General features: G+C 33.0%; 2 protein-coding genes and 1 non-coding gene across 3 annotated transcripts; 1 reads left to right on the top strand and 2 right to left on the bottom strand.

Annotated features, from left to right (window-relative positions):
- Positions 1-28: 28 nt before the first annotated feature.
- LOC126735769 (repressor of RNA polymerase III transcription MAF1 homolog) lies at positions 29-24,155 on the bottom strand. The gene is made up of 4 exons (XM_050439868.1): positions 23,406-24,155; positions 9,948-10,140; positions 6,321-6,598; positions 29-6,255 (listed from the first exon to the last, which is right to left on the bottom strand). The coding sequence occupies exons 1-4, from the start codon at positions 23,540-23,542 to the stop codon at positions 6,192-6,194; spliced, it is 672 nt and encodes a 223-aa protein (XP_050295825.1). The 5' UTR covers positions 23,543-24,155; the 3' UTR covers positions 29-6,191.
- Positions 10,154-16,874, bottom strand: LOC126735768 (uncharacterized). The gene is made up of 2 exons (XM_050439866.1): positions 14,396-16,874; positions 10,154-12,571 (listed from the first exon to the last, which is right to left on the bottom strand). The coding sequence occupies exons 1-2, from the start codon at positions 16,664-16,666 to the stop codon at positions 12,542-12,544; spliced, it is 2,301 nt and encodes a 766-aa protein (XP_050295823.1). The 5' UTR covers positions 16,667-16,874; the 3' UTR covers positions 10,154-12,541.
- Trnad-guc (transfer RNA aspartic acid (anticodon GUC)) lies at positions 22,876-22,947 on the top strand. Its single transcript has one exon. It is a non-coding gene; the product is annotated as a tRNA-Asp (tRNA).
- Positions 24,156-24,758: the final 603 nt, after the last annotated feature.

Consider the following 24,758-nt stretch of genomic DNA (forward strand, 5'->3'; position numbering starts at 1 on the left):
TGATTCGAACCCAAAAAATACTCAAATCTCACCAGAAAGATGATTTTTATTTTCCATTTTAAGGTACTTACACTGGGACTTAAAGCTATACAGTTAAAATAACACAACGGTATTTTTTAACCTCACCCTTCCTCCTAACAAACTAAAATCAGTTCTTATAAGATCCACCCTGACACTTTTAAATACCCCAAAAAATGTCAGTTCAAATCTTATAATATAAATTAAAGCTAACGTGATAAAAGTTACAATCAATCAATCCACACTAATAAACCAGTTTGCATAACTAGGACCTAAAAAGCCAGATCATTAAAAGGTTGTTAGTGCTGTGCCGAAAAATCTTGAGATCATCAACTACGACTTGTGTGAATAGTTAAACTGGGCTAGTTAATACGATAATCAACATATTAATGAAATGTACAGGGTGATGGTTTAAGTGGGATAACATTCATGACAACAAAGATAGTCATTTGTGAAAAAATAGTCGATTTTTATGATGCAATGTGTTTAAGGAAGTGATTTTTTTAAATTATGAAACGAGAGCACTTTATATGTAGGCTAAGTAGTTATTCAGCAGATTTTCAAGAAATTATAATCTCCTAATAAGAAGTTCAGGAGATATGTGTTAACAATTTAAATGTTTTTGTATTTTAATGCCTTTTCAGTTTAGTTCAATTTTTTTTCTAATAAATGTGTTGTCAGAGTAAAATGCATATTTTTAGATAATTTTTCAAAAAATTCTTGACGTTTTGTGCCAAAAACGTACTTTACCTATACAGAAAATGCGTTAGGTATCAAAATTTCAAAAATCCTTAAAGCCAGTACATCTAAACTTCAGACCTCGATCATAAATAGAGAACGTTTAAATTTTATTTGACTATCCTGGGACACATAATACAAGGTGGTCGGTAATGAATGCGCCAAAAAGCAATTCAATATTTAACTCGTGAAAATATTGATGTTTTGTCACAGATCACACAATAAGACACAGTGTTAAAATTCAATTTTCGAATCTGTTTTTTCTCTATAGCAAGTTGTTGTTGAGTAATCGACATAAACATGGGGAATCAGGAGTTTTCGGCGATGGGGAATATGATTTTATTCTATTTTTTTGACATAAAGTGTAGAGGACGCTAGGTACACCATATTCACACGCTATTTCATTCGATAACTTTATTACTAGTACAGTTTTATTATTTTTTATTGAAGTAACTGATGGAATGGAAATTTTTAAGAAAAAAAGGTATACAATATTTATTTCGCTTAAACAACCCGTTTTCTCAATATTTGCATTTAAATATTCTGTTTCACAATTATTAAATTTAAAAGTAGGTCTTATAACGTTAATTATAAACAGAATAACTTTAGGTAAATAATAATGCCTAGGCATAATGAATATTCCAACAGTGAAATGAGAGCAATTTTTTAGATGAATGATGCGTCACAGATGGTTTGGTAGTGGCAGTCAATTTCCATGGCCTCCGCGTAGCCCGGGTCTTAATCCTTTGGATTTTTTCTTTTGGGTTTATATTAAGTCATTAGTTTATACCGAAGAAAATTCCAAGGAAAGCACTATTTGGTGAAAGGATTAAGAAAATGCTTGGAACTGAATGTTTTACGCGTTTGTTAAAGTGATGTTATCCTCGTTTTAGTGTTAACTATTTTTTAACTGTGTACACAATGTTTTTTGTATTTTTAACAAAAGAAAGAAAAAATCTTAATTACTACATTTATTTGTTTCAACCTAATGCCTAGGTGTACATAAAACACCTGTGTGCGTTAATCTTTCAGAGAAAATTTGTTTCCATTTCTTTTCCTGTTTTTAATAAACCTACCTAATTACTCTTAAAGTATTGTGATAAATCTACCCCTGACCCCATATTTGTCCTTTACCGAAAAACCATGTGAAAGACCCAGACTGCGAAACAATAAAAAAAAAAAAATAAACAAAAATCCGTTCTCAAACAGCTGTGCAACATGTTTTTTTTTAAATTTCTATCTACATACAAGATACAAGCATCTTATCAGAGAAGTGTGCAAAAATTCTTTGCTAAATTTAGATTTATTCTTTATTTCCATTAATTGCAAGAAAATTTTATAAATAAATTGTCCCGTCCGCAACCCATACATTAAAAAATATATAAAAATAAGATCCTATTAATATATATATACCGAAAATATTTAATTTTTAATGCAAAACGGGCTGTAAAGTACTTATTTTAAGTAAGTTTTTTTATTTTTGGCGATCTATATGTATATCGCAACCGATTCGCTGAGGGCTGATACTCCACGAAGCCAAAAAAAAAAAAACATTTTTTTTTAATGAAATTTATTATTATTTAGTTTGATAATTTTTCTCGGTCAATCTTATCCAAACTTATGAGTCCATATTTTTTTACAGAAAATATGGCACCTAAGACAAATAAAGAAAAATCTATAGATTTTAGAAGAAAGCTCGAAGAGAATGTTGAGAAGCTCATGCGTTTTAAAGAGAAGGATGCCAAAAGAAAAAGAGACAGCAGAAGAGATTGATTCAGGAAGGTTTTTTTACGAAAGATATGATAAATGCAAAGAAAAGACAGGAAACATTAAGAAAACGGTTGTATCGTCAGAGAAAAAGGGAAGAGTTGCAAGTTGAGAAAATCCAATAATCAGATAATATCAGCTCATTTAAAACGCCACAATCGATGGGAAAGGTGGTAAAGAAAATTAAGTCTGTATTGCCGAAGTGTGCTGAGCAAAAAAAGGAGGTTTTAAAGAATTTTTTTTATATTGCGGAGGGTTGTTGGGTGGGGTCAGAATATTGAAGATATTGAGTCACAAACACGAAATTGAAAATTTTTTTTATGCCGAATTTCCAAAAGAAACAAGTTTAGTCTGTGCAGAAAAAGTAACACCTTGGAACAAATTGGAAAGCCAACTTAAGGAAAGTGTTAAACGGTTTTACACCAGGGATATGATAAGTAGACAGGCGCCAGGGAAAAGAGACGTTATCGCTTTAAAAAATGAATCAGGAATCAAAGAAAAAAAGCAAAAGCGGCACATGACTGTTACTGTAAAGGAAGCTTATCAGTTGTTTATACATGAAATTCCCGAATTAGATGTTAAACTAACAAAATTTTACGAATATCGACCCAAACGTGTCTTGCTAAGTTCCCAAATGCCTCACGACGTTTGCGTTTGCAAGTACCATGCGAACTTTAATTTTTTGGTTGAGGCTAATTGCAAAAATGTACATGAATTTCCAAAATCTTCCAAGGAATTACTTTCAGCCATATGTTGCGATACAGATAATTTCGACTGTATGAATAATTTATGCCCAAACTGTGATACCGATATTGAATTTGCTTTGGTGCCTTTAAATACCGATTTGGAGACCGAAATAAAATGGAAAAGGTGGCAAGTCAATCTTCATAAACCCCAAGTATTAGAAGTATCTGGTACTTTAAAAGCTGCTTTGGATCAACTGCAAGAATCTAAGGAGAAATTTAAAGTTCATTGCTTTGTAAAAACCACACAAGAACGCAATTTTAAGAAAGAAAAAAATAATATAAATGAAGAAAAAGTTGTCATGCAAATAGACTTCGCAGAAAATTACTCATGTATAAGTCAGGACGAGATACAAAGTGCGCACTGGAGCCACAGACAGGTCACAATATTTACGGCAGTAGCCTGGACTAAAAATACCCATCATTCGTTTTCTATCATCAGTGATAAGTTATCACATGATTAGTTTGCAGTCTGGCCATTTCTAAAAGAAATAGTTCATTGGTTAAGAAATGCCTATAGTACTTTGAGAACTGTATCGATATTTTCGAATTTATGTCATTTTCATGAAGATTTCGATATATCTGGGTTTTGGAATTTCTTTGCCACTTCTCACGGGAAGGGGGCTGTAGACGGAGTAGGAGGGAAGCTTAAAAGAGTAGCCTGGGAAATAGTGAAAAGTAGAAAACTACTTATTAATAATTCCAAAGACATTTTTAATGCACTTAATGGTAAAACCAAAATAAATCTTATCTACGTTTCAAGCCAAAAGATTCCGGATAACAAAAACATGTTAACCGCTCGATGGGAAAGTGTCCTGCCCATTGCAGGGCTCCAATCATGCCACTTTTTTAGGCCTCTGTCCGAAAAAATATTGGAAATTGGTCAGACCCATCAAAACAATATAAGAAAGATATCTGTAACAAAACATTATAATCATTAATTATTTATTGTTGAACTGATTCGTCGTTATCATTTCCTTTAATTTAGTTGTATTACATAGTATATTGTTATTTATACTAAAATAAATTATAAAAAAATATTCTTTAGAATTCTAAAGTTATTAAGGTTTTTTGTCCGGTCCACAACCGTCCCGTCCACAACCAATAAATATCATTCTTTAGTTACGAATTCTTAAAGAAAAATTCTTTCTTAATCATTTAATGTGATTTACTAATATTTTGTTGAAAATTAAAAACGATATCTTTTTTCTTAAAACAACCATTTCAGAAATTTTGGTTGTTTTTTTATGTAACATAAATGATACGGAATTTTCCGGTCCCGTCCACAACCGTCGTTTATTGCTATTATCTCTACTATAAAAACATGTTGCTTGCATTTATATTTTTTAAAATATTGTCTAATTAATAAAGAATATATTTGCTAATTTTGGTGAAGAAATATTACCTAACAAATTGCCAACATTTTTTTTCGCATATCCTATTTTGTGATTTGTCCCGTACACATGCTTGAAATGGCCGTATAGTGTCCTTAAATTCGTTGTTTGCTCTGTAAATAGTTGATCTATTGGGAAAAGTCTTGTTCCGCTAGAAATGGTCTTCAAAATAATATATTTATGTACAATATTTACTTTGTGTAAAGCATTGTTATACAATCCCCCCTATATTAGTACCGTATCTTAAGATTGACTCAGTTAATGATTTATAGATTATCATAAGTTCCGTTAAATTTAGGAAAGTTCTCATTATATAAAATTTATAAATCATTTTTTTTAAGTCTGTTTGCCAGATAAACGGCATGTACGTGCCATTTAAGATGTTGGTCCACATATATTCCCAGATACTTAATATGTGCTGTCTCCTTGATCTGATGATATCCATGTGAAAAGTGTGAAATTGTTTAATTCCAAATATTTCGAAAACACTTTTTTAAACCGAAATAAATGAAGTACACCTTTTTTTCTTAAAAATTGTCATTCTATCAGTTACTTTGATAAAAAATAATAAACGGGTACTAGTAAGAAAGTTACGGCCTGAAACAGCTTATAAATTTTACTAGCGCCCTCTACACTTTATGTCAAAAAATAGAATAAAATCATATTTCTCATCCCCAAAAACCCCCGATCCCCAGTTTTTATGTCGATATCCCAAAAACAACTTGAGCTGTAGAGAAAAACAGATTCGAAAATTAAACTTTTTAGCACCCCGTACGAGCGACATTTTACTAAGGCATATTTGGCTCAACATCAATATTTTTACGAGTTTAATTTAGAATGGCACTCATTACTGATCACCCTGTATTGTATGATCTTTGAAGCATACGTAAAAGAGATAAAAACAACAGTAATTATCATAATTTTTAAATCTTCCACACATTAAACCCCAGTTTATTGTACACCCTGCATCGTTTACACCATTAACCTTATTAAAGAAAACACCAAAGAATTAGTATGCTACACTTGACACTGGTTCTAAGCAATAATAAGGGTGCAAAACAATCCGTGAAACCCCTTTACAAAGCCTGTTTTTGTTGAGGAATGTACGAACTTTCGAACCCTTTTGAATTAATCGTAATACCCATGGAATTAATCTAATAGGATGCACTAACAATTAAGAAACTAAAGGAATATGCCAAAAAAACAGAAACAATGACATTCCACAGGCCAAAAACAAACTCTTACTGATCACTGACAAAAACTTATCCAACGCACACGTTTCCTTAAAGGTAAAACTCTATAATGCTATTTTGTACTTTTGCTCTCACCAAAAGTCTTCTTCTATCTAAGTTAATTAATATATTAAGTGATTAAATTAAAATTCATGATATAAGGACAAAAACCATGACGACCCTAAAAACCGAACAATAATAACATTTTTATGTTCTATTTCGTTTAACGCATTATTGCACGTTAAATCTCTACTAACAAAAAAAAAACTATGACAGATTTTTATAAATATCTCTGCCTTTTACAATTCATCTTCCTCCATTGCGAAATCACTACCAAAGCCTGAATCGAGAGCGTAGCTGGGACTGCAATGGAAAAACAACAGATTTAAATAACTACACCCCCTCGACACAAACCGTTCCAAACTTACCTACTGGCTCTACAAGTGAAGAAGACAATACGCTTCATTTTCTTGTTATAGAAAAAATAGTTGAAGCTCCACAAGCAGCCGTCCTCGCCAAACGGATCGGAATCCAAGTCCGGATTGTACGAGTAGATGTCGCAGTGTTCCATAGCGATTTCGTGATCGATGGCCGTCCATAAGGCGGGTCTTAGCGCTTTATACGTTTCCCCAATCGTAGCCGTTAGCTGGGAATCGATTGCGTTTGTCACCCATTGCAGTGACGGTTCTTTGCTGAATTCGTGGCTCTAGAATGAAGATATTTTCACTGCAATTTGTTTTCAATTTAATTTTTTTGAAACGGGAAAACCCCATTGAAGTTTACAAACTTACAAGATTATTAACATAATATATGGTCACTTAATATCGACCGGTTTGGAATTTAAGAAAAAGCAAAGTACACTGGCCCGCAAAATTAACAACAACCGGACAACGAACAACGAACTTTTTCAGTATTGCACCAATCTTGATAATTTTTTGCCGAGTTTTAGGCAATTTTTCTGTCATAATTTTTTCATTTGCATCAATTTTTTAAAAAAATACTAAACGATTCTTCTAAGTAGTCCATAAATCAATAATTTCCAATTTTTGTCTACGAAATCCCAAGATATCCATTTGTCGATAACAGACAAAAGTCTTTTGTTCCTTACAGGCACTCCTGGAATAAACATTTTATTATCTTGACTTCAAGTGCATCGATTTTAATAATTTCTTCAAAAAATACTAAACGATTCTTCTGAGTAGTCCATTAATTAATAATTTCTAATTTTTGTGTATGAAATCCCAAGATAATCATTTGTCAATAACAGGCAAAGACTTTCGTTTCTTACAGGCACTCCTGGACAAAGAATTCTATTATCTTGACTTTAAGTGCATCGATTTTAATAATTTCTTCAAAAAATACTAAACGATTCTTCTGAGTAGTCCATAAATCAATAATTTCTAATTTTTGTCTATGACATCCCAAGATAATCATTTGTCAATAATAAACAAAGACTTTTGTTTCTTACAAGCACTCCTGGACAAAGAATTCTATTATCTTGACTTTAAGTGCATCGATTTTAATAATTTCTTCAAAAAATACTAAACGATTCTTCTGAGTAGTCCATAGATCAATAATTTCTAATTTTTGTCTATGAAATCCTAAGATAATCATTTGTCAATAACAGACAAAGACTTTCGTTTCTTACAGGCACTCCTGGATGAAGAATTCTATTATCTTGACTTTAAATGTACTGATTTTAATAATTTCTTCAAAAAATACTAAACGATTCTTCTGGGTAGTCCATTTTGCATTTTTAAGCCCCATCTTTTCTTAACAACTTGTTTTTTTATTTATTCGGATATCTATATTCTTAAAGAAAAAGCACTGGCTTAAAGGAAACAATACAATAATGCTTTATTAGGAACAAAATTTAAAAAAATATGCATAACGGAGGTATTAATATTTAATAATAATAATTTTTCCTAAAATCGAATATTTTTCTCACGAGCTCGAATAACAATTATCAAAATCGATGCAATACTGAAAAAGTTATTAAGGATTGAATTTGAACCAAATTTTCGTTGTCCGGTTAATTTTGCGCGCCAGTGTACTTGTGAAGCAGTTATCAATTTTTTTCATAAACTTATCTTCTATAACTATAGGGCAAATTATTCACAACTTGCAAAAAAACACTAAAAAATGTGCTGCCAATGAGATAGTTGAAAACGATCTGTCTAGTAAATAAGCGGCCAATAATTTTTTATGTCTAAGTATACATCTTTAAAATATACAATTCTGTTTTCATGCCACCAGTTTGTTCCATAGATGTTGTATCTTTAATCATTAGTTTGAAGTATCTAAATACTATAGCTTCTTTTGAAATCTCAAATAATTTACTTGAAAAATGTAGATTTATTTTATGTCATGTTTTAGCGTTTATTATACATTTGTGTTTGGAAAAAGCGATGTTTCCTGATAAATTAAAAATCGCTAAAGTGATTAAGAAAGGGAATTTTAATGATTACACAAATTATCGAGCTATGTTATCTAGTTTTGCTAAATTTCTTGAGTTGCAACTCTTTATCTTCTCATTTTACAAAGTATGAATTAGCAAACTCTGCTGAGCATGGTTTTACCCTCTCTAAAAGTTCAAAATCAGGTTGTGGATTAGTCAGTGTCATTCTGGGATTATTTATACATTTTCGCCGTGCTTTTGGTTATGTGACATTTTAATTCAAAAACTTTTTAGGCATGGTGTTAAAGAATCATTATTGACATCCTGTTTTTAGAACAGAAGCCAGATTGTTTCAATTAATAATGAGAGTAGCAAGTCTTAGCTAATAACTCAAAGTGTGCCTCAGGGCTCTATCCTAGGTCCGTTAATGACCCGGTATCTTTTATAGAGGGAATTGCACCTAATATAAAAGTCATATCTTATGCAGATGATGGTAAGATGGTAAAATAACTTGGAGACTATTATAGCATTGACTGAAACAGTGTATAATTGCATAATTTTATGGTCTGAAAAAAACAAGTTATTCCTCAATAATGATAAAACTGATTTTGTGGGTTTTTCACAAAGTAATTTTCACACAGATTAGGGTTTATCTAAAGGTTGTCAGAGATTTACTTTTCTTGATATATTGAGGTAATTTTTTTTGAAAGACAGCACCTCTGGCTCTTGAGAGAGGGATATTACTTACAAACCCACACTATTGACTACAGGAATTTGTCATCAAGATTTTAGGAGGTCAACTTTTGTATTGTTCAATATTTAATATGTATTAGGACCTTAGTTTACCTAATTCTAATTTCATTTATCTCTTAGTATACTGAGAATTTACCTATATGTAAAATTTTTTTATATTTAATTTTACTGACAATTCGAACACATTGTATGTAATGTCTATTTTGAAAATATATATTTGATTTGCCTGTGTATTATTATTTATTTATTAACGTTGCAGAATAGTGTAAAAATTTATAAAAAACATTCATAACTGCTTGATTAATTGAATTATTAATTTCTAAAATAAATAGCCAACATTCTTTAATTAAAAGACCAGACGTTTAATTAACCCTGATAATTAGTTTTCACAACCTGTACGTTTGCAAACAGATTATTTATAGTATAAAATCTTGGCACATTAGCATGTTAAAATGGTATCTCTGCATGCATAAAACGCATTATCACGGGATCTATTATTACGGATTAAAATCTGGTTTTAAAGTGGTTTGTTTCGATAATAACATCACGTTAGGTTTCAGGTTCCATCCAATAAAATCCTTATTTACTAAGCGAATAAGCGTTTCCTCGATAATTCAAATACATAAAGATAAGTTAATATCAGAAGCAAGATTCATTATATTATACCAGAAACAAAAAGTTCAATGAGCTTTGTGGACAATCCAGATGTTGTTTTTCACTTGAGTTGAGCATAATAAACACACCGATTATTTTTAGAAAATGTTTTTGCCTGAATGTTTTTTTTTTGGCAAACGTGATGATTTTGTCCTTGTTCTAAAAAGTCAATGTCAATGAAAACTAATAAAGTTACCTGGCAAATGACCTCATATATAATGTATTTATTGTTATTAAAAGTCACACCTACCTTCAAGTCCATAAAATCATAATCGGGAAAAAACGAGTTTAGAGTCGCAATTAAATAAAATAAAGTTTTGCGACTGATTGTATCACACAGCGGTCCCTCCTCATCTCCAGAGATACTTCGGCTATATTGGGCGACCGTTTGCGGTGGGGAAAGTGCTTGCAAGTCGTTCGGATTCACTCCTTCTGGGTTAAATCTGTTAGGAAATTTATTAAATAAGAATGTGGCATAAAAAGGTTGAGTTATTATAAAAAATATAAAGGGATAAAGGAAAAAAAAAGGAAAATTAATATAAAAATGCTTGTTACAAAATCATAATTAAATTACAATATAAAAGACTTATATAAACACCTTTAATAAATTAATAAAAAGAGTCCTCTCCCAATACAAAGATGTTCACTGGATTATGATACCACACCTTCAATGTTTCTAATGAATTTATTGTTCATAAATCTCTAAAAAATATTGGTACATCTGGCCTTAACGGGGGTCTCCACAAGGATCATTAAACAAACATTTACTGAATTTCTTAATCCTCTTTTAGATGTTTTTTTTGAAATCGGAAAAGAACCAAGTTGCTTTAAAATATAGATTGTGACCCCATATTAAAATCTGGCACTGCCATAACTGTCAAAAACTACAGACCAGCGTTATCACAAATTTTTCTACAATATTTGAAAAGTGTCTCAATAAAAGATTAGTTCAGTTTCTTGACTGCTAGCCATGTCCTTTCACCATATCAGTATGGTTTCCTTGAGGGTTGTAGTACCAATGATGCAATGACTTTGGGATCTGAGATTGACTGGTCGATATTTTGCATTTACAGATGACACAATTTTGTTGTATAGAAAAGTATTCCAAATGATTACTATGCAATAAACTTAAAATTAATATTTTAAAAACACATTCCTTTTTTTTAAATCAATTTTCTAGAGATCCGTTTATAAAAAAAATAAATAATATTTCAGTTGAAAAAGTAACATACTAAATATTTGGGACTTACTATAGATGACAACTTGAATTGGAGGGAACACATAAATCATGTAACTAATAAGATTATTCCAATGCCCGGCATTATATACAGAGTTAGAGACTGGTAAAATGAAGATTGCAAAATAAGATATTGAAGGTGTTATTTAAAATTTATTGGCGCACAAATACTGTGAAGCTATACTATATGAGGTTGGATGTTTTAATGACGCAAAAATTACTTCTATTTGAACAGGGTAAATATATATTTAGAGTGACTAATAAAATTTAAAAATCTAATATATAAGAGTGGTCTTTTCTGAAAATATTAAGGAACATTATACTAGGATAATAATATTAGGATTAATGTAAGTTTACGTAATCCAGCTTATCAAGCCGCAACAGCATTATAATAGTTTACCAGAAGTAGAAGTTATTAAACACGTATAGACTCAGTTGAAAAATTCTCAGAAAAACTAAATAAAGAAATTTGTTAAAAGCCTAAATCTGGGCAAAAAATATTTCAATGTTGACTGACTTGGCTAGAGCATTGGACACTATTCCTCATGAAAGATTCTTAATGTGCTAGATTCTTATGATGTCAAAGGGACAGTGCTACAACTTTTTAAAAGCAATCTTATTTAAGCTTACTTACATATGAGAGGGTTTGAATCAATAAAACACTAAGTAGTGAATTGAAAATAGAAATGGGTGTACCACGATGTCAGGTCTGTTGTGGTACAGCTTCTTCCCCGTAAGCAGCTTGTTCCCAGCTTCGATGCGGACTGTTCGGTTGCCTCTCTGGAAATTACAGTTGATGGTCGCTTTTCCAAAGGGCAGATCTCTTTTAACCTCCTCCGGTGCCTCCAAGGAGTTGACCAGCGTCTTGATGACCCAATGGACCACAAAATCGTGTCTGGTTGTTGAGGCGCGGGTAGGGCACGCACTTGCTACGTGGTAGGAGTTCTCCACAGCATTGCATCCCTTCTGGCATCTCTTACGATTGTTTGGGTTTGCACCCAGGCCATGTAGCTGTTCTTCTGCTGCTGCCATTAGGACACTTAATCTCCAGCTATCCATGTTTGGAGAATGATAGGCTGGAATCTGGATATCATTCTCCTTTAGGAGGTTGCGGGCATAGAGAAGATTGGCTGACCACTCTTTTTCCATCTCCTGTTGGAATTTTGCCTTGATTTGTTTTGTTATATCCTTACAGCATTTTTTATAGTCCAGCGAATCATCAATAGGGGCTTGGCATTGGTATTTTTCCAGCACGTACTCAAAATCTGATAATGGGTTTCTCCATCTTGCATTCTTCAGGGCTTTGTATGCTTTGAGAGCCTCTTTCATATCTGGATGCATTTGTAAATACACCCCTTTGTGTATGTACTGGATTTCAGCCTCCAACTCGATTGGTCGTAGACCTAATCCTCCTTTCCCCACTGGCAAGTAGACACGGGCGTTTGCTGACGTCTTTCCTTTAATATTGTATTCAACGAGCTTTTTTCTAATCTCCGTGTCCAAATCCCGCACTTTTTTAAGGTGGTGCTTCGTTTCTCGTTAGCATAGATATTTCCCATAATATAGTTGGCCGCTGGATTTACTGTGGTGTTAATAAGGGATATTTTTTAAGCAGTAGTTAGGTCTGATTTTACAACCTCCATTAGTTTTTTGGATATTTTCCCTTGGATAGACTCGTAGTTCTCAAGAGTGTCTCTTTCCAATTGATGAAGTCCAAGGTATTTATATCCCTCCCTGACTTGCGGTATTAAGGGAGCTGAGTCATTTTCCTCCTGGTTACCAACCTCCCTGGAATAGAAACCGCCCTTCCCCAGGTTTAACCTCAGCCCAATTTCCATCGCACTCTGCTCCAGTTCTTTGGATATTAGGTCGATTGCTTTTTTTGTTGACGCATGACATAATTGTAGAATGTACATTTTCCTTATCATTACTGAAAATATTCTCAAGTCTTCGGTAATATAGTCTCTTTATTCATCATAATATTTACATTGTTAATCCTATTCTAAGAACTAACATATAAATAAAAATATTTACATTTTAATATGTATAAAATATCGCAACCATCGGCACCCGACAAGTTTAAAGAGTATAGTACTGGTCATTGGTGGCTCGATCCAGGCTGTGATTGTGGGTGTGTCTTCATGTCCTCGATTCTGCGCAGTAGCATATTGCTCGTGGAAACTGCGACAGAATAGCTACATCTATTGAACAAAACTTGCAGCTCTTTTGCTCGCACACCTAGTGTTGATAGAATGGCGCAGAATTCTTTGCGGGCGTCTGTATTGAGGAGTTCCCCATAGCATCCCACCACAAACACTCCCAGTTTAACTGGACAATGGTACATAGTTTCCAGTTCTGTGATTAGGTTGAGATCTCGTTGGGCCGTCTTAAAGTTGGAATGGTCAATTTTCATCACAGAGTTGACTGCGTATCTTGTGACTTTCAACTGCTCTTGGTCCCTGAGATTCTGGATGTGGGATACTGCTATCTCCAGAACAATGATTTCCTCCGGATTAGAAAGCCTCACCACGATGTCAGGTCTGTTGTGGTACAGCTTCTTCCCCGTAAGCAGCTTGTTCCCAGCTTCGATGCGGACTGTTCGGTTGCCTCTCTGGAAATTACAGTTCATGGTCGCTTTTCCAAAGGGCAGATCTCTCTTGACCTCCTCCGGTGCCTCCAAGGAGTTGACCAGCGTCTTGATGACCCAATGGACCACAAAATCGTGTCTGGTTGTTGAGGCGCGGGTAGGGCACGCACTTGCTACGTGGTAGGAGTTCTCCACAGCATTGCATCCCTTCTGGCATCTCTTACGATTGTTTGGGTTTGCACTTAGCCCATGTATCTGTTCTTCTGCTGCTGCCATTTAACCTCCAGCTATCCATGTTTGGAGAATGATAGGCTGGAATCTGGATATCATTCTCCTTTAGGAGATTGCGGGCATAGAGAAGATTGGCTGACCACTTTTATTCCATCTCCTGTTGGAATTTTGCCTTGATTTGTTTTGTTATATCCTTACAGCATTTTTTGTAGTCCAGCGAATCATCAATAGGGGCCTGGCATTGGTATTTTTCCAGCACATACTCAAAATCTGATAATGGGTTTCTCCATCCTGCATTCTTCAGGGCTTTGTATGCTTTGAGAGCCTCTTTCATATCTGGATGCATTTGTAAATACACCCCTTTGTGTACGTACTGGATTTCAGCCTCCAACTCGATTCGTCGTAGACCTAATCCTCCTTTCCCCACTGGCAAGTAGACACGGGCGTTTGCTGACGTCTTTCCTTTAATATTGTATTCAACGAGCTTTTTTCTAATCTCCGTGTCCAAATCCCGGCATTTTTTTAAGGTAGTACTCCGTTTCTCATTAGTATAAATATTTCCCATAATATAGTTGGCCGCTGGATTTACTGTATTGTTAATAAGGGAAATTTTTTGGGCAGTAGTTAGGTCTGATTTAGCAACCTCCATTAGTTTTTCCGATATTTTCCCTTGGATAGACTCGTAGTTCTCAAGAGTGTCTCTTTCCAATTGATGAAGTCCAAGGTATTTATATCCCTCCCTGACTTGCGGTATGAAGGGAGCCGAATCATTTTCCTCATGGTTACTAGCCTCCCTGGAATAGAAACCGCACTTTCCTAGGTTTAACTTCAGCCCAATTTCCAACGCACTCTGCTCCAGTTCTTTGGATATTAGGTCGATTGCTTTTTTTGTTGGTGCATGACACTTAATATCATCCATAAAGGCAATAATCTCTTGTTTGCCCTTTGCTGTTTTGTTTATAGCTGGGTTGTTTTTAATATTGTGGATAATCCCCGCAGTGACCAACTTAAAAAGGAGGGGCGAAATTGAGTCTCCCTGGTAAACACCCCTTTTTATTGCAAACTCCTTCGTAAGCCCTTTGCCAACTTTAACTCTTACAGTCCACATCGCCATAGCTCGTTTAAGCAATGCCCTAATATCTCTTTCAAGAGGTAGACAATCGATAAGCCTTTTTAATTCTTTATGGTGTACAGAGTCATAGGCTTTGGAAAAATCATACCATGACGAGTAGCTAGTCGCTCTTCTAAGTCTGGCAAGCTGGGTGATACTTTTATCCAGCAAAAACCCATGTGTAGTACCCCACACGTTTTTGCGTGCCAGTTGCTCAGTAGGAATAGCCCAGTCTGGTAGTCTTTCTTCGATGCTTTGTGCTATTACGGATGTAAGGATTTTATAATCTGTATTAAGCACAGCTATGGGTCTGTAGTTTGCAGGGTCCTTTTGGTCGCCCTTTTTAAAGATCAGAGATATAGTAGTATCAGCTTGTGATATTTTCTTACTACCCCGTACAAAGGCACCAATGCTGCTGACCAGGTATTGTTGTGCAGCTGGGAAAATTTTGTACAGGTAGATCGGAATTTGGTCTTCTCCAGGGGCTTTCCATGGGGCTGTTTTACTCAAGGTCTGTAATATTTTACAACTGATCTGCTCTTCATGTATTTGGTCAGTGGTGTTGATTGTGTTTGAAAATCTTTTCAGCTTTGATATCCATTTATTAAAAACTGGTGTTGGTGGAGCTTCTGTGCATTTTTTATAGAGATCTGAGTAATAAGTTTCGACTGTGTCTATACGAAGTGCATCCTCCTTGTTTTGTGATCTTTGCAGTACTTGAATAGATGGGTTTTGATAAAACCTATCTCTTATTATCTGTTTATTATGCCTGTCCTTTTGTTTTTCCAGGTTTTGTTGAAAAACTGTAATTCTTTCTGTTGTTGAAGAAATGTATTGCTTGACGGTCATTTTTAGTTTTTTGATTATCTTCATTTCTTGTAGTAGTTTTTTGCCAAGCTGCCCCCTTGTCCGCAAAATTTTTTCTGCATTTTCCTTATGTTTTTGCAGTTTTTTGATTTTGTTTTCTGTTCTTACAAATAAGGGTTTCAGTTTTCCATTTTTGCTCTTAAATATTTCTTGGTGTAAAAGCTGTCCAGCCACAAAGATTGCTTTTTTAATAGTATATCTCTTTGCACTGTCTCCCTTATGTCCGTTACTGATATCTTCAATTGTGTGTTGTAATATAGTGTTTATAACATCTAAAGTTGCCTTGTTTTGCGGTCTGAGATAGAATTTTTTTATTTTTTGTTTTTTCTTTCCAGTTGCCATCAAAATTTTATCAAATTTCCTTTTTATCTCTAACTGGTCTTCACTATATGGCTCGCGATGCATCTCTACAGTTCTTTCTGGAGAAGTTGGCTCATCTTCCGATTCATTGGAAATAACAACTGTCGATTGTTCAGGGGTTTGCGGTAGTGGAGGGGTTCTTGGTGGGGGTGATGGTACTGGGACGTTGAGAATAGGTTGCTCCTCTTCCTCGCTGCTTTCTTCATCACTAACATCGCGCATGTAGTACACGTTGGGATATTTTTCTCTGAGTTTAGTGGCTATTGCTTTTAATGTTCTTCCTGGCAATGATTGCATGATAGCTTTTATTCTAGCACCGGACTGAGGTTCTAGTCTTTGTTTGTACATCCTTACAAGTCTTTTTTCTTCCTCTGCATTCCACTTGTTGACTTTTGGTTCCTGCTCCGGATTATTTTGGGTGTTTTTTAATTCCAAGTATTTCTTTTTAATGGCTGCGGCTGATCGGTCTGGAAATACTTCAGCGAGGTTTGCTAGGTTTTCTTTAAGTAACACACCATTCTTCTCCTCTAAAATCCTCCTCAATTCAGCCAATTCACGAGCTGTCCACCGTGACATAATAACAAAAATGTCAACGCGGAACGTCTATCCAATTTTCACCGTCGTTTACACGAAAAGTATGCGGTATTGTGAACTGCCCACACTTACACGTAAGTATTAAAGTCTGTAGGGTAGTTTTATCCACCTTTTACTTGTTCTCGTGGAGTAAAAACCGGTAAATTCGTGATTTTTTCGGAGTCCTCCACGCAAACAACCGTCATGAACAACGTTCAAAGGTAGTATAGTGGTCAGTATCCCCGCCTGTCACGCGGGAGACCCGGGTTCGATTCCCGGCCGGAGAGTAACTTTTTTTCTAAATTTTCAAAAATACTATAAAAATTCACACTCTATTATCTTATTTATTAACTGGTGATTCATTATATAACATCATGTGTGTTATCAGGTGATAATGTATTTAATATGTCTAATAACAACAAAATTACACAGCAAAAAAACTTTTTATATAAAGGTAAACAAGCCAAAAGTATCAAATATTTCATATTTAATAAGCACCAGCATAATATTATGGGGAATTTATGGCTAATGACCTACTCGGGATTTATACTACTATAATTCAATGAATGAGTCACTTGATACTCTTAATAATAATCTGGGAGTACTTTGAGCTTATTATAATGTAAAAGAGTACATTATATTATTCCCAAGTATTCCTTTTAGGGAGAATTATAGGTGAGTTCAGGATGATTAAAAATTAGCTTAGTATGTACAAATTATTATTAAATCTCACTAAGAACCAATATATAGCTATTTCATTGACTGAAGCTAATACATAAAATGTGGTTCCCATATTGATTATGTTACAATTAGGATTAGGTATCTGCTACATGATTTTTTTTTAAGGGATATAAGTAACAAAAACTTTTATAGATCGTTTATAAAAATCTAATAGAAGACATGATTCATTATGGTATACAGGGAGCATTGTATAGCCTTTACTTAAAAAAGCTTAACATAAGCCAAAAATCTACACTAAATATAATGTACCTATAATAAGCCTAGAAGATACCTGTCCAACATACTTTTTTCTGAAGAAATTCAAAATATAAGATGCATATTATATATTCACAGTTTCCATGTATAACCACAAAAATCAAACTAAATTAACATATCGTCCGTGAGCCTGCAATATCTCCTAACTAGCATTTTCAGCAAAAATGACTTTTAGGCAACCCAACAGATATATCATCAACATCTGATGAAAGTGTTTCTGCTGTGAGTTTACTATCAGATAAACATGAAGTCTCAGAAATACAAATCTGCCAAGAAGTTGAGACTGTTGGGAGACATAATGAAGATAAGTTAGACAAAATAAAATAAGTTTATTTACGTTGACGTTGAGAGAATAATCAGAACTTCGAAATAGAGAATGCTGATGCACTGGAAAATCCAGATTGTCAAGAAATCTTCGATGCACCAGGAGAAAGGAAAAGAAGAATAACAGCTGATCAAAGTCAATGGATAAGAGAAAGAAACAAAAATTTACGTGTGTGAGGTAAAAAATACGTCGGATTTTCAAGAGAGAATGGAAAATATCAGCAAAATATAAACAGAGGAGAAAACGACGACAGGGGACTTTTGTGTATTACCTAAATGTTGACAATAAAAAGCTCCAGGTATGTCGCACAATGTTTCTAAACACCCTTGGTCTTGGATACAAAACAGTCCAAGACTGGGGTGAACAGTAGTAAATCAGGCATGCACCAGGATGAAGGCCGTAAAATAACTAAAAAACCTAAGCTACCCTCTCACTATAATAGACAAAATTCAAAAAAGCTGTTTTTGGAGCCAGTATTTAAAACAAAACTTGAACTTTTTAAGGTTTATCAAGAGTTTTGCTCAGAAAAAAATGTACCATCAGTCACCAGGAAATACATTACGAGGAGATTTAAGCAATTAAATTTATCTATATACATATACTTTAAAAAAAGATAAATGTAACATTTGTACCTCTTATGAGAAAGGAAATCTAGCAGAAGGTGACTATCAAGAGCATATTCGCAGGAAAGATCGTGCACGGGAGGAAAAACTGAAAGATAAAAGCGGGGCACTTTTAGATAATTGTATCTTAATTTCAATGGATCTGCAAGCAGTCAAATTATCTCCATACTTGCAGGCCAATGCTCTTTACTATATAAGACAAAATTATGTTGCCATAATTTTACTATTTATAACATGAAAATGCATGATGCGTGTTGCTATTGGTTTTCTGAAAACCAAAACAGCGAGTTGAAAGCGTCTACTTTTGTTTCATGCTTGTTGGACTATTTAGAAAAAAAATGTGTTTTAACAAACGTTCCTATCATTATTTATTCGGACGGATGTACGTATCAAAATAGAAACAACATAATGGCGAATGCTCTTTTAAACTTTTCCATTAAATTTGGAGTGACCATTTACCAAACATTTTTAGAGTCATACATATACTCATCATACTTTACATACTTTAGGACATACCTACATGGAGTGTGACTCAGTCTACTCTACAATAGAACGAAAACTGCAAAATCGAGAAATTCATCTTCCTAGCGATTATTTGTCGGTTACTAGAGAAGCACGACGTAATCCTAGACCCTACGAAGCGGTCGAGTTGGATTTTAGTTTTTTTAGAAACTATTTTAAACTATTTTAATTCATATTTTATAGATAGTACAAGAGTGACAAATATTGATAATTGTGATGAGTTAATTAATTTTTATGATCAGAATGCATTACCAACCTTAAATAAGTTTTCTTTTCATCCCACTGATTATAATACTATTTCTGCAATTATATTACGTATTAAGTCTAAAGCATTCGGGGTGGATAATCTTAATATTACGTTAATTCAACTATGCTGTCCTTTTATTATACCCTTTATTTTACATATTGTTAACGAGTGTATTAATAAAAACTACTTTCCCAAATGCTGGAAAGAAGCATTTGTGTTGCCATTGCCAAAAGTGCATAATCCAACAGATTTTAGTCAATTTAGGTCTATCAGTATTTTACCAACGTTTTCAAAAATTCTCGAACGCATTCTAGATTCTCAAATTCGTAGTTTTCTTAATAATAATGATATTTTACCACCTAAGCAATCTGGATTTAGAACAAATTATAGTTGTACTTCGGCCATGGCGGACGTTATTGATGACGTAATTCGGACTAGGGATGATGGTAAGATTTTTGCTCTGGTGTTGTTGGATTATACTAAAGCTTTTGATTTCGTTAGCCACTCAATTTTAAAGTTTTTGTTTCATTATATTGGTTTTTCTGATGCTGCTATTAATTTAATTGCCTCTTATTTAAATAATCGGATTCAACGTGTTAAAATAGATAACGAAATATCTGATCCTTTGGAAGTTGAAAGTGGTGTGCCTCAGGGTAGTATTTTAGGACCTTTGTTTTTTATCATTTACAAGTCTAGATTTTATCTTCAATTAAAGCATTGTGCCCATCATTTTTACGCAGATGACATGCAGTTATATTATTAATTTTTACCAGGAGATTTTAAAATGGCTGAGTTTAAAATTAATCAGGATTTACGAGCTATTTGTGATGTTTCTTTAAAGCATTTATTAAAATTAAATCATTCGAAGTCATCTATAATATTCATAGATAATCGAACTAATGTAAATAATATTTTAAATGGTATAAACATTAAATTGGGGGACGAAAGAATTCCAGTTGTTGACAAATGTAAGAGATTGGGCCTTATAGTAGATAATAATATTCGTTTTAAACATCACGTGTCTAATATTCCTAAAAAGGCATATCTTGCTTTGAAATTAATTTATTTGCCTAGACACTATTTAAGTAAAGATATTAAAAAGCTTTTATGTAATTCATTGGTCCTTTCACAATGTAATTACTGTGATGTAGTGTATGGCTGGTGTCTTGATTATGAGGATAGGGGTAGACTGCAAAAGCTCCAAAACTCTTGCATTCAACTAATATTTGGCATTCGCAGGAGAAACCGCATTTCCCATAAACTTCACGAACTTGGATGGCTTAATATACATAATCGAAGAATTGCTCATTCTTTAAAATTTTTTTATAAAATTTTAATATATCATAGTCCGCCCTATCTCTATCAAAAAATAACTTATAGAAATGATGTACACCATTTAAATTTAAAAAGAAATACTATTCTTATTCCGAGACATAAAACACAGTTATTTAAACGATCATTTTCTTACAATTTTGCTTATCAAATAAATTCTTTAAATTTGGATCCGGACCGATTATCAATTTCTTGTAATACTTTTCGTAATAGGATGATTGTACATCTAATGAATCAGCAGGGTATATAATTTAAGTTCTTCTTTTTTAACTTTTTGAATGGTTGTTTTCTTGAGTAATTTATTACAATTTTTGGTATTGGGATCATTTTATTTATTTATTTATTGTCTGCAATAATTTTTCTATTTTTTGTTATTTAACAAAAAATTTAATCTGTTTTTTGGGTATTTGCAATATTGTTTTGCTTGATGTTAAAACGTGAAATTTAGAATTTTGAACTCTTAATTAACAACTATCTTGGGATAGTGCCCTACTCCCACTCTTTGGATTAGGTTTAGCACAGTATTGTTTATTAGTATTATAGTTTTTACTTAAGACTACTGTTAATTATTAATAAGTACTTGAAATGTTATATACGTTGATAAATAAATAAATAAATAAATAAATATGTAGGTTTATTAGGTATATGATTAAAGAAAAAGCTGTATTTAATCAGTTATTAGTTAAGTGTTACTGTTAATGAGGGTTACTGAAATTACCATTTTTTTTAATGAAGTGTGGGGCCACAATGTTAAAGACCAGAATCTGCCATATAAAAAATATTCTGCCAAATAAAAAATATTTATTATTATTATTATTATTTGCTAGCAGGCATTTAAGGTATTCTTCCATACGCCCAGGAAAATCTGCAGATCATCCTAAAGTTACTGACATAAAGTGCATAAAATTCGATAATCTAATTCAGATTAAAACAGATTTTGATAGTGAATGGTAAACTTTGCCGGTGAGGCGGAAAAATCTTGAGGTAATAATGGAATATCCCAAGATGCATACTCAACAATGTAAAATTCCTGCAAGTAAATTTAAACACTTGCAAGAGTTAAAAAGTGTTTTGCCACGAGATGTCCATCACTTTTATGATAGTCTCCCTCATTTATAGGTCTGATATTTATAAATTTGTTTCTTGAGTTTAGTTATTAAAAGTCAATATTTTTTAATGTAGAAGAAGTAGTCTATAATGCCATCCAATATTTTTTGGTTCACTTAGTTATTTTGGAAATAAAACTTTTGATTTTTTAGAGAGTAATTTTATTTTATCCCCTTTATTCTTTTGTTTCAAATTATCCTATCTGTCTGTTTTTTCATATCAATAAATCCTATCTTAAAATAAAAACTTACAAAAAATTTTTTATCAAAGTTAAAATAAATTACTCAAAAAACCCTTTTATAAAAACAATGTGAGCAGCAAAAATTTGGAGAATTTTAACAAACTAACACAATATCAGTTTTTTGGCTCTTGTGAAAAATCAGGTAAAATTTAGTTAGGATAAATTGCAGGCTCACAGACGATATGTCAATCATACCTATGAGGTGAGCAAATCAATTGTTATCAATTTGTCTAGTTTGTGTCTCATTTTTTGTTTGTATAATATACATATGTTTGTGATAATTGTATAGTGTTTGTTAGTTATTCAATTCTTTTTTAAAAATGTAATATGGTAATTATTAAGTAATCTTGTTGCATAACTTGTATCAGTTTTTGTCTAAATAAACAATATAAACAATTAATTGAAACACCACAAAGTCAAAATGACATAAATTTAAAATTTATTATACTTGGCTTGGTCATAAAATTTACAAAATTTTATCAAGGCAAATTATAAACATAAAGAATATAAACCTCTTTAAAAAATATGACTTTATTTAATCTTAACATATTCTTGTCGATTATATTTATGTCATAATCTTTATTTTTTTGTTTTTTGCACACACAGGTGCTACCAAGTAATGTCTTTTTTTTTAAGTGTTATGCCTCTGTGGGTAAATGAACAATTCAAAACTTTCAAATGTAAAATATGAGACAAATTATTAACAATTTAAGGATAATAAATGTGAAAGCAATACAGGGTGTACTAACTGTATAGTGTATTCCTCCTCTAAATTGTAGAATGTACATTTCCCCTATCATTACTGAAAATATTCTCAAGTCTTCGGTAGTATAGTGGTCAGTATCCCCGCCTGTCACGCGGGAGACCCGGGTTCGATTCCCGGCCGGAGAGTAACTTTTTTAATTTTTCATTAATACTATAAAAATTCACACTCTTACTACCTTACTTATTAACTGGTGATTAATCATGTAGCATCATAGATGTTATCAGGTGATAATAATGTATCTAATATGTTAATATTAATAACAAAATTACTCAGCAGTAAAAATAACTTTTTATATAAAGGTAATCAAGCCAAAAGTAGTAAATATTTTGAGTTTAATAAGCACTAGCATAATATTATGGGGAATTCATGGCTAATTACCTACTCGGGTATTATACTACTATATTTTAATGAATAATTCACTTGATTCTTACTGTTAATAATAATCTGGGAATACTTTAAGCATATTATAATGTAACAGAGTACATTATATTATTCCCAAGTATTCCTTTTATGGAAACAAGTTTTTTCAATAACCTTGGCCATCACAATATAACCAAGAGGTCAACATGAACTATGAAGTTACCTTTTATACAGAGCCTTGTCTGTTCCGGCCATTTTACAGGAATAACTCTCGATTCTTCCAAGGATCATGCTGTCTCCATTTTTAATCTGAAGTGCATTGTTGATAGCTTCAAAAGTTGTACTTTCAAGAAGCTTCATATTGGTGCCTTGTGAAGAAAACAAAAAAACTACTAAATATCACCAAGGTTCGAAGAACCTTTTAACAGCTCTCTATAATACAGTTAGGGACTGAAGAGATTTTATTGTTGTTGTTGTGAAGCCGTCAAATTGGGCAAAGCTCTACTACAAAGAAAGTTCTTAAACATAGCTGTAGGGTGTATGAATATTCCTTTTCTCTTTGAGTGGATGAGGTTGTTTTGCAGGACAAGTGATCTTCTGACGGAGCTCTTCTCTAGCAAAAAGTCTGGGCACATCACAATAAATAAGACAAAAGAAAAACGATAATTCTAGTCCGTTAAATCACTAAATAAATGGCTTTTAGGCGAAAGTTTCCCGTTATCAAGGGCAAAACTAAAAAAAAAAAATTGGGCGTCCTCTGGGTAATGTACAACCTACTTTCGCTCGACACTTGAATACGCGGGGTTCTCCAGTAGCTAGTGTTCAGAATGTTCCGATTCGCACGACATTTTCACTAATTAAATACAATGGACGCAATTAGATAATAGAAAATCGTAATTTACCCGTAACTTTTTCAACTTCAAAAAACACAAATAACAAAAAACGTTTGACGCTTGCTTTGCAGGGAAACCAGAAATAAACAGGCCTTGTTGCCAAGTATCTCGATACAAGTTTCATTTAGGATTATTGAATATTAGTATTATTGTATGTCAAATACATTTTTTAAAATTGTTATGTTATATCAGTATAATTCTATGTAACTAGTTCAAATTAATTAGCAGGAAGTGCTGTACAAAATCGCTAAAAACTAAGATGGTCTAAGCAAAATTCTTGAATTAAAAGATTTTATTTAAACAGCGGCAACTAGGCATGACGTCAGAAATTGGCCAAGCCAAATAAACATAGGGAGCGTAAACGGACTGAACGGAGTCTACCTCTCCTTGTCTTGCACGTTATTTTTTGCATATGTTCGGCTTTGTTTGTTACGAAATCGGCGGTAACTTTCTATTGCTTGTAATTGATTGGGGATAATGAAATATACGGGGTGCACCAAAAAAGTTTAATTGGCAAAGCATGCGTTATAGAAATATTTAAATACTTAAAAGTATGATGAACGGAAGTAATATATATATATATACAGGATGTCAAGACATCCAAAATACAGGGTGATAAACTTAATGCTTTTAAATGCCATAACTTTTTTAGACCTGGTATAATTTCATTTTTATTTAAAATA

The sequence above is a fragment of the Anthonomus grandis genome, chromosome 4 (assembly GCF_022605725.1).
Source record: "Anthonomus grandis grandis chromosome 4, icAntGran1.3, whole genome shotgun sequence".
Classification (NCBI taxonomy): Eukaryota; Metazoa; Arthropoda; class Insecta; order Coleoptera; family Curculionidae; genus Anthonomus; species Anthonomus grandis.

Coding starts and splice junctions, on each gene's coding strand:
- LOC126735768 (XM_050439866.1), bottom strand. CDS start 16,666: ATGTCACGGTGGACAGCTCGTGAATTGGCTGAATTGAGGAGGATTTTA. Junction 12,572..14,395: donor TATCGGAAAAACTAATGGAG/GTTGCTAAATCA, acceptor AAACTAATGGAG/GTTGTAAAATCAGACCTAAC.
- LOC126735769 (XM_050439868.1), bottom strand. CDS start 23,542: ATGAAGCTTCTTGAAAGTACAACTTTTGAAGCTATCAACAATGCACTT. Junction 10,141..23,405: donor GACAAGGCTCTGTATAAAAG/GTAACTTCATAG, acceptor ATTTCCTAACAG/ATTTAACCCAGAAGGAGTGA. Junction 6,599..9,947: donor ATGATTTTATGGACTTGAAG/GTAGGTGTGACT, acceptor TCTTCATTCTAG/AGCCACGAATTCAGCAAAGA.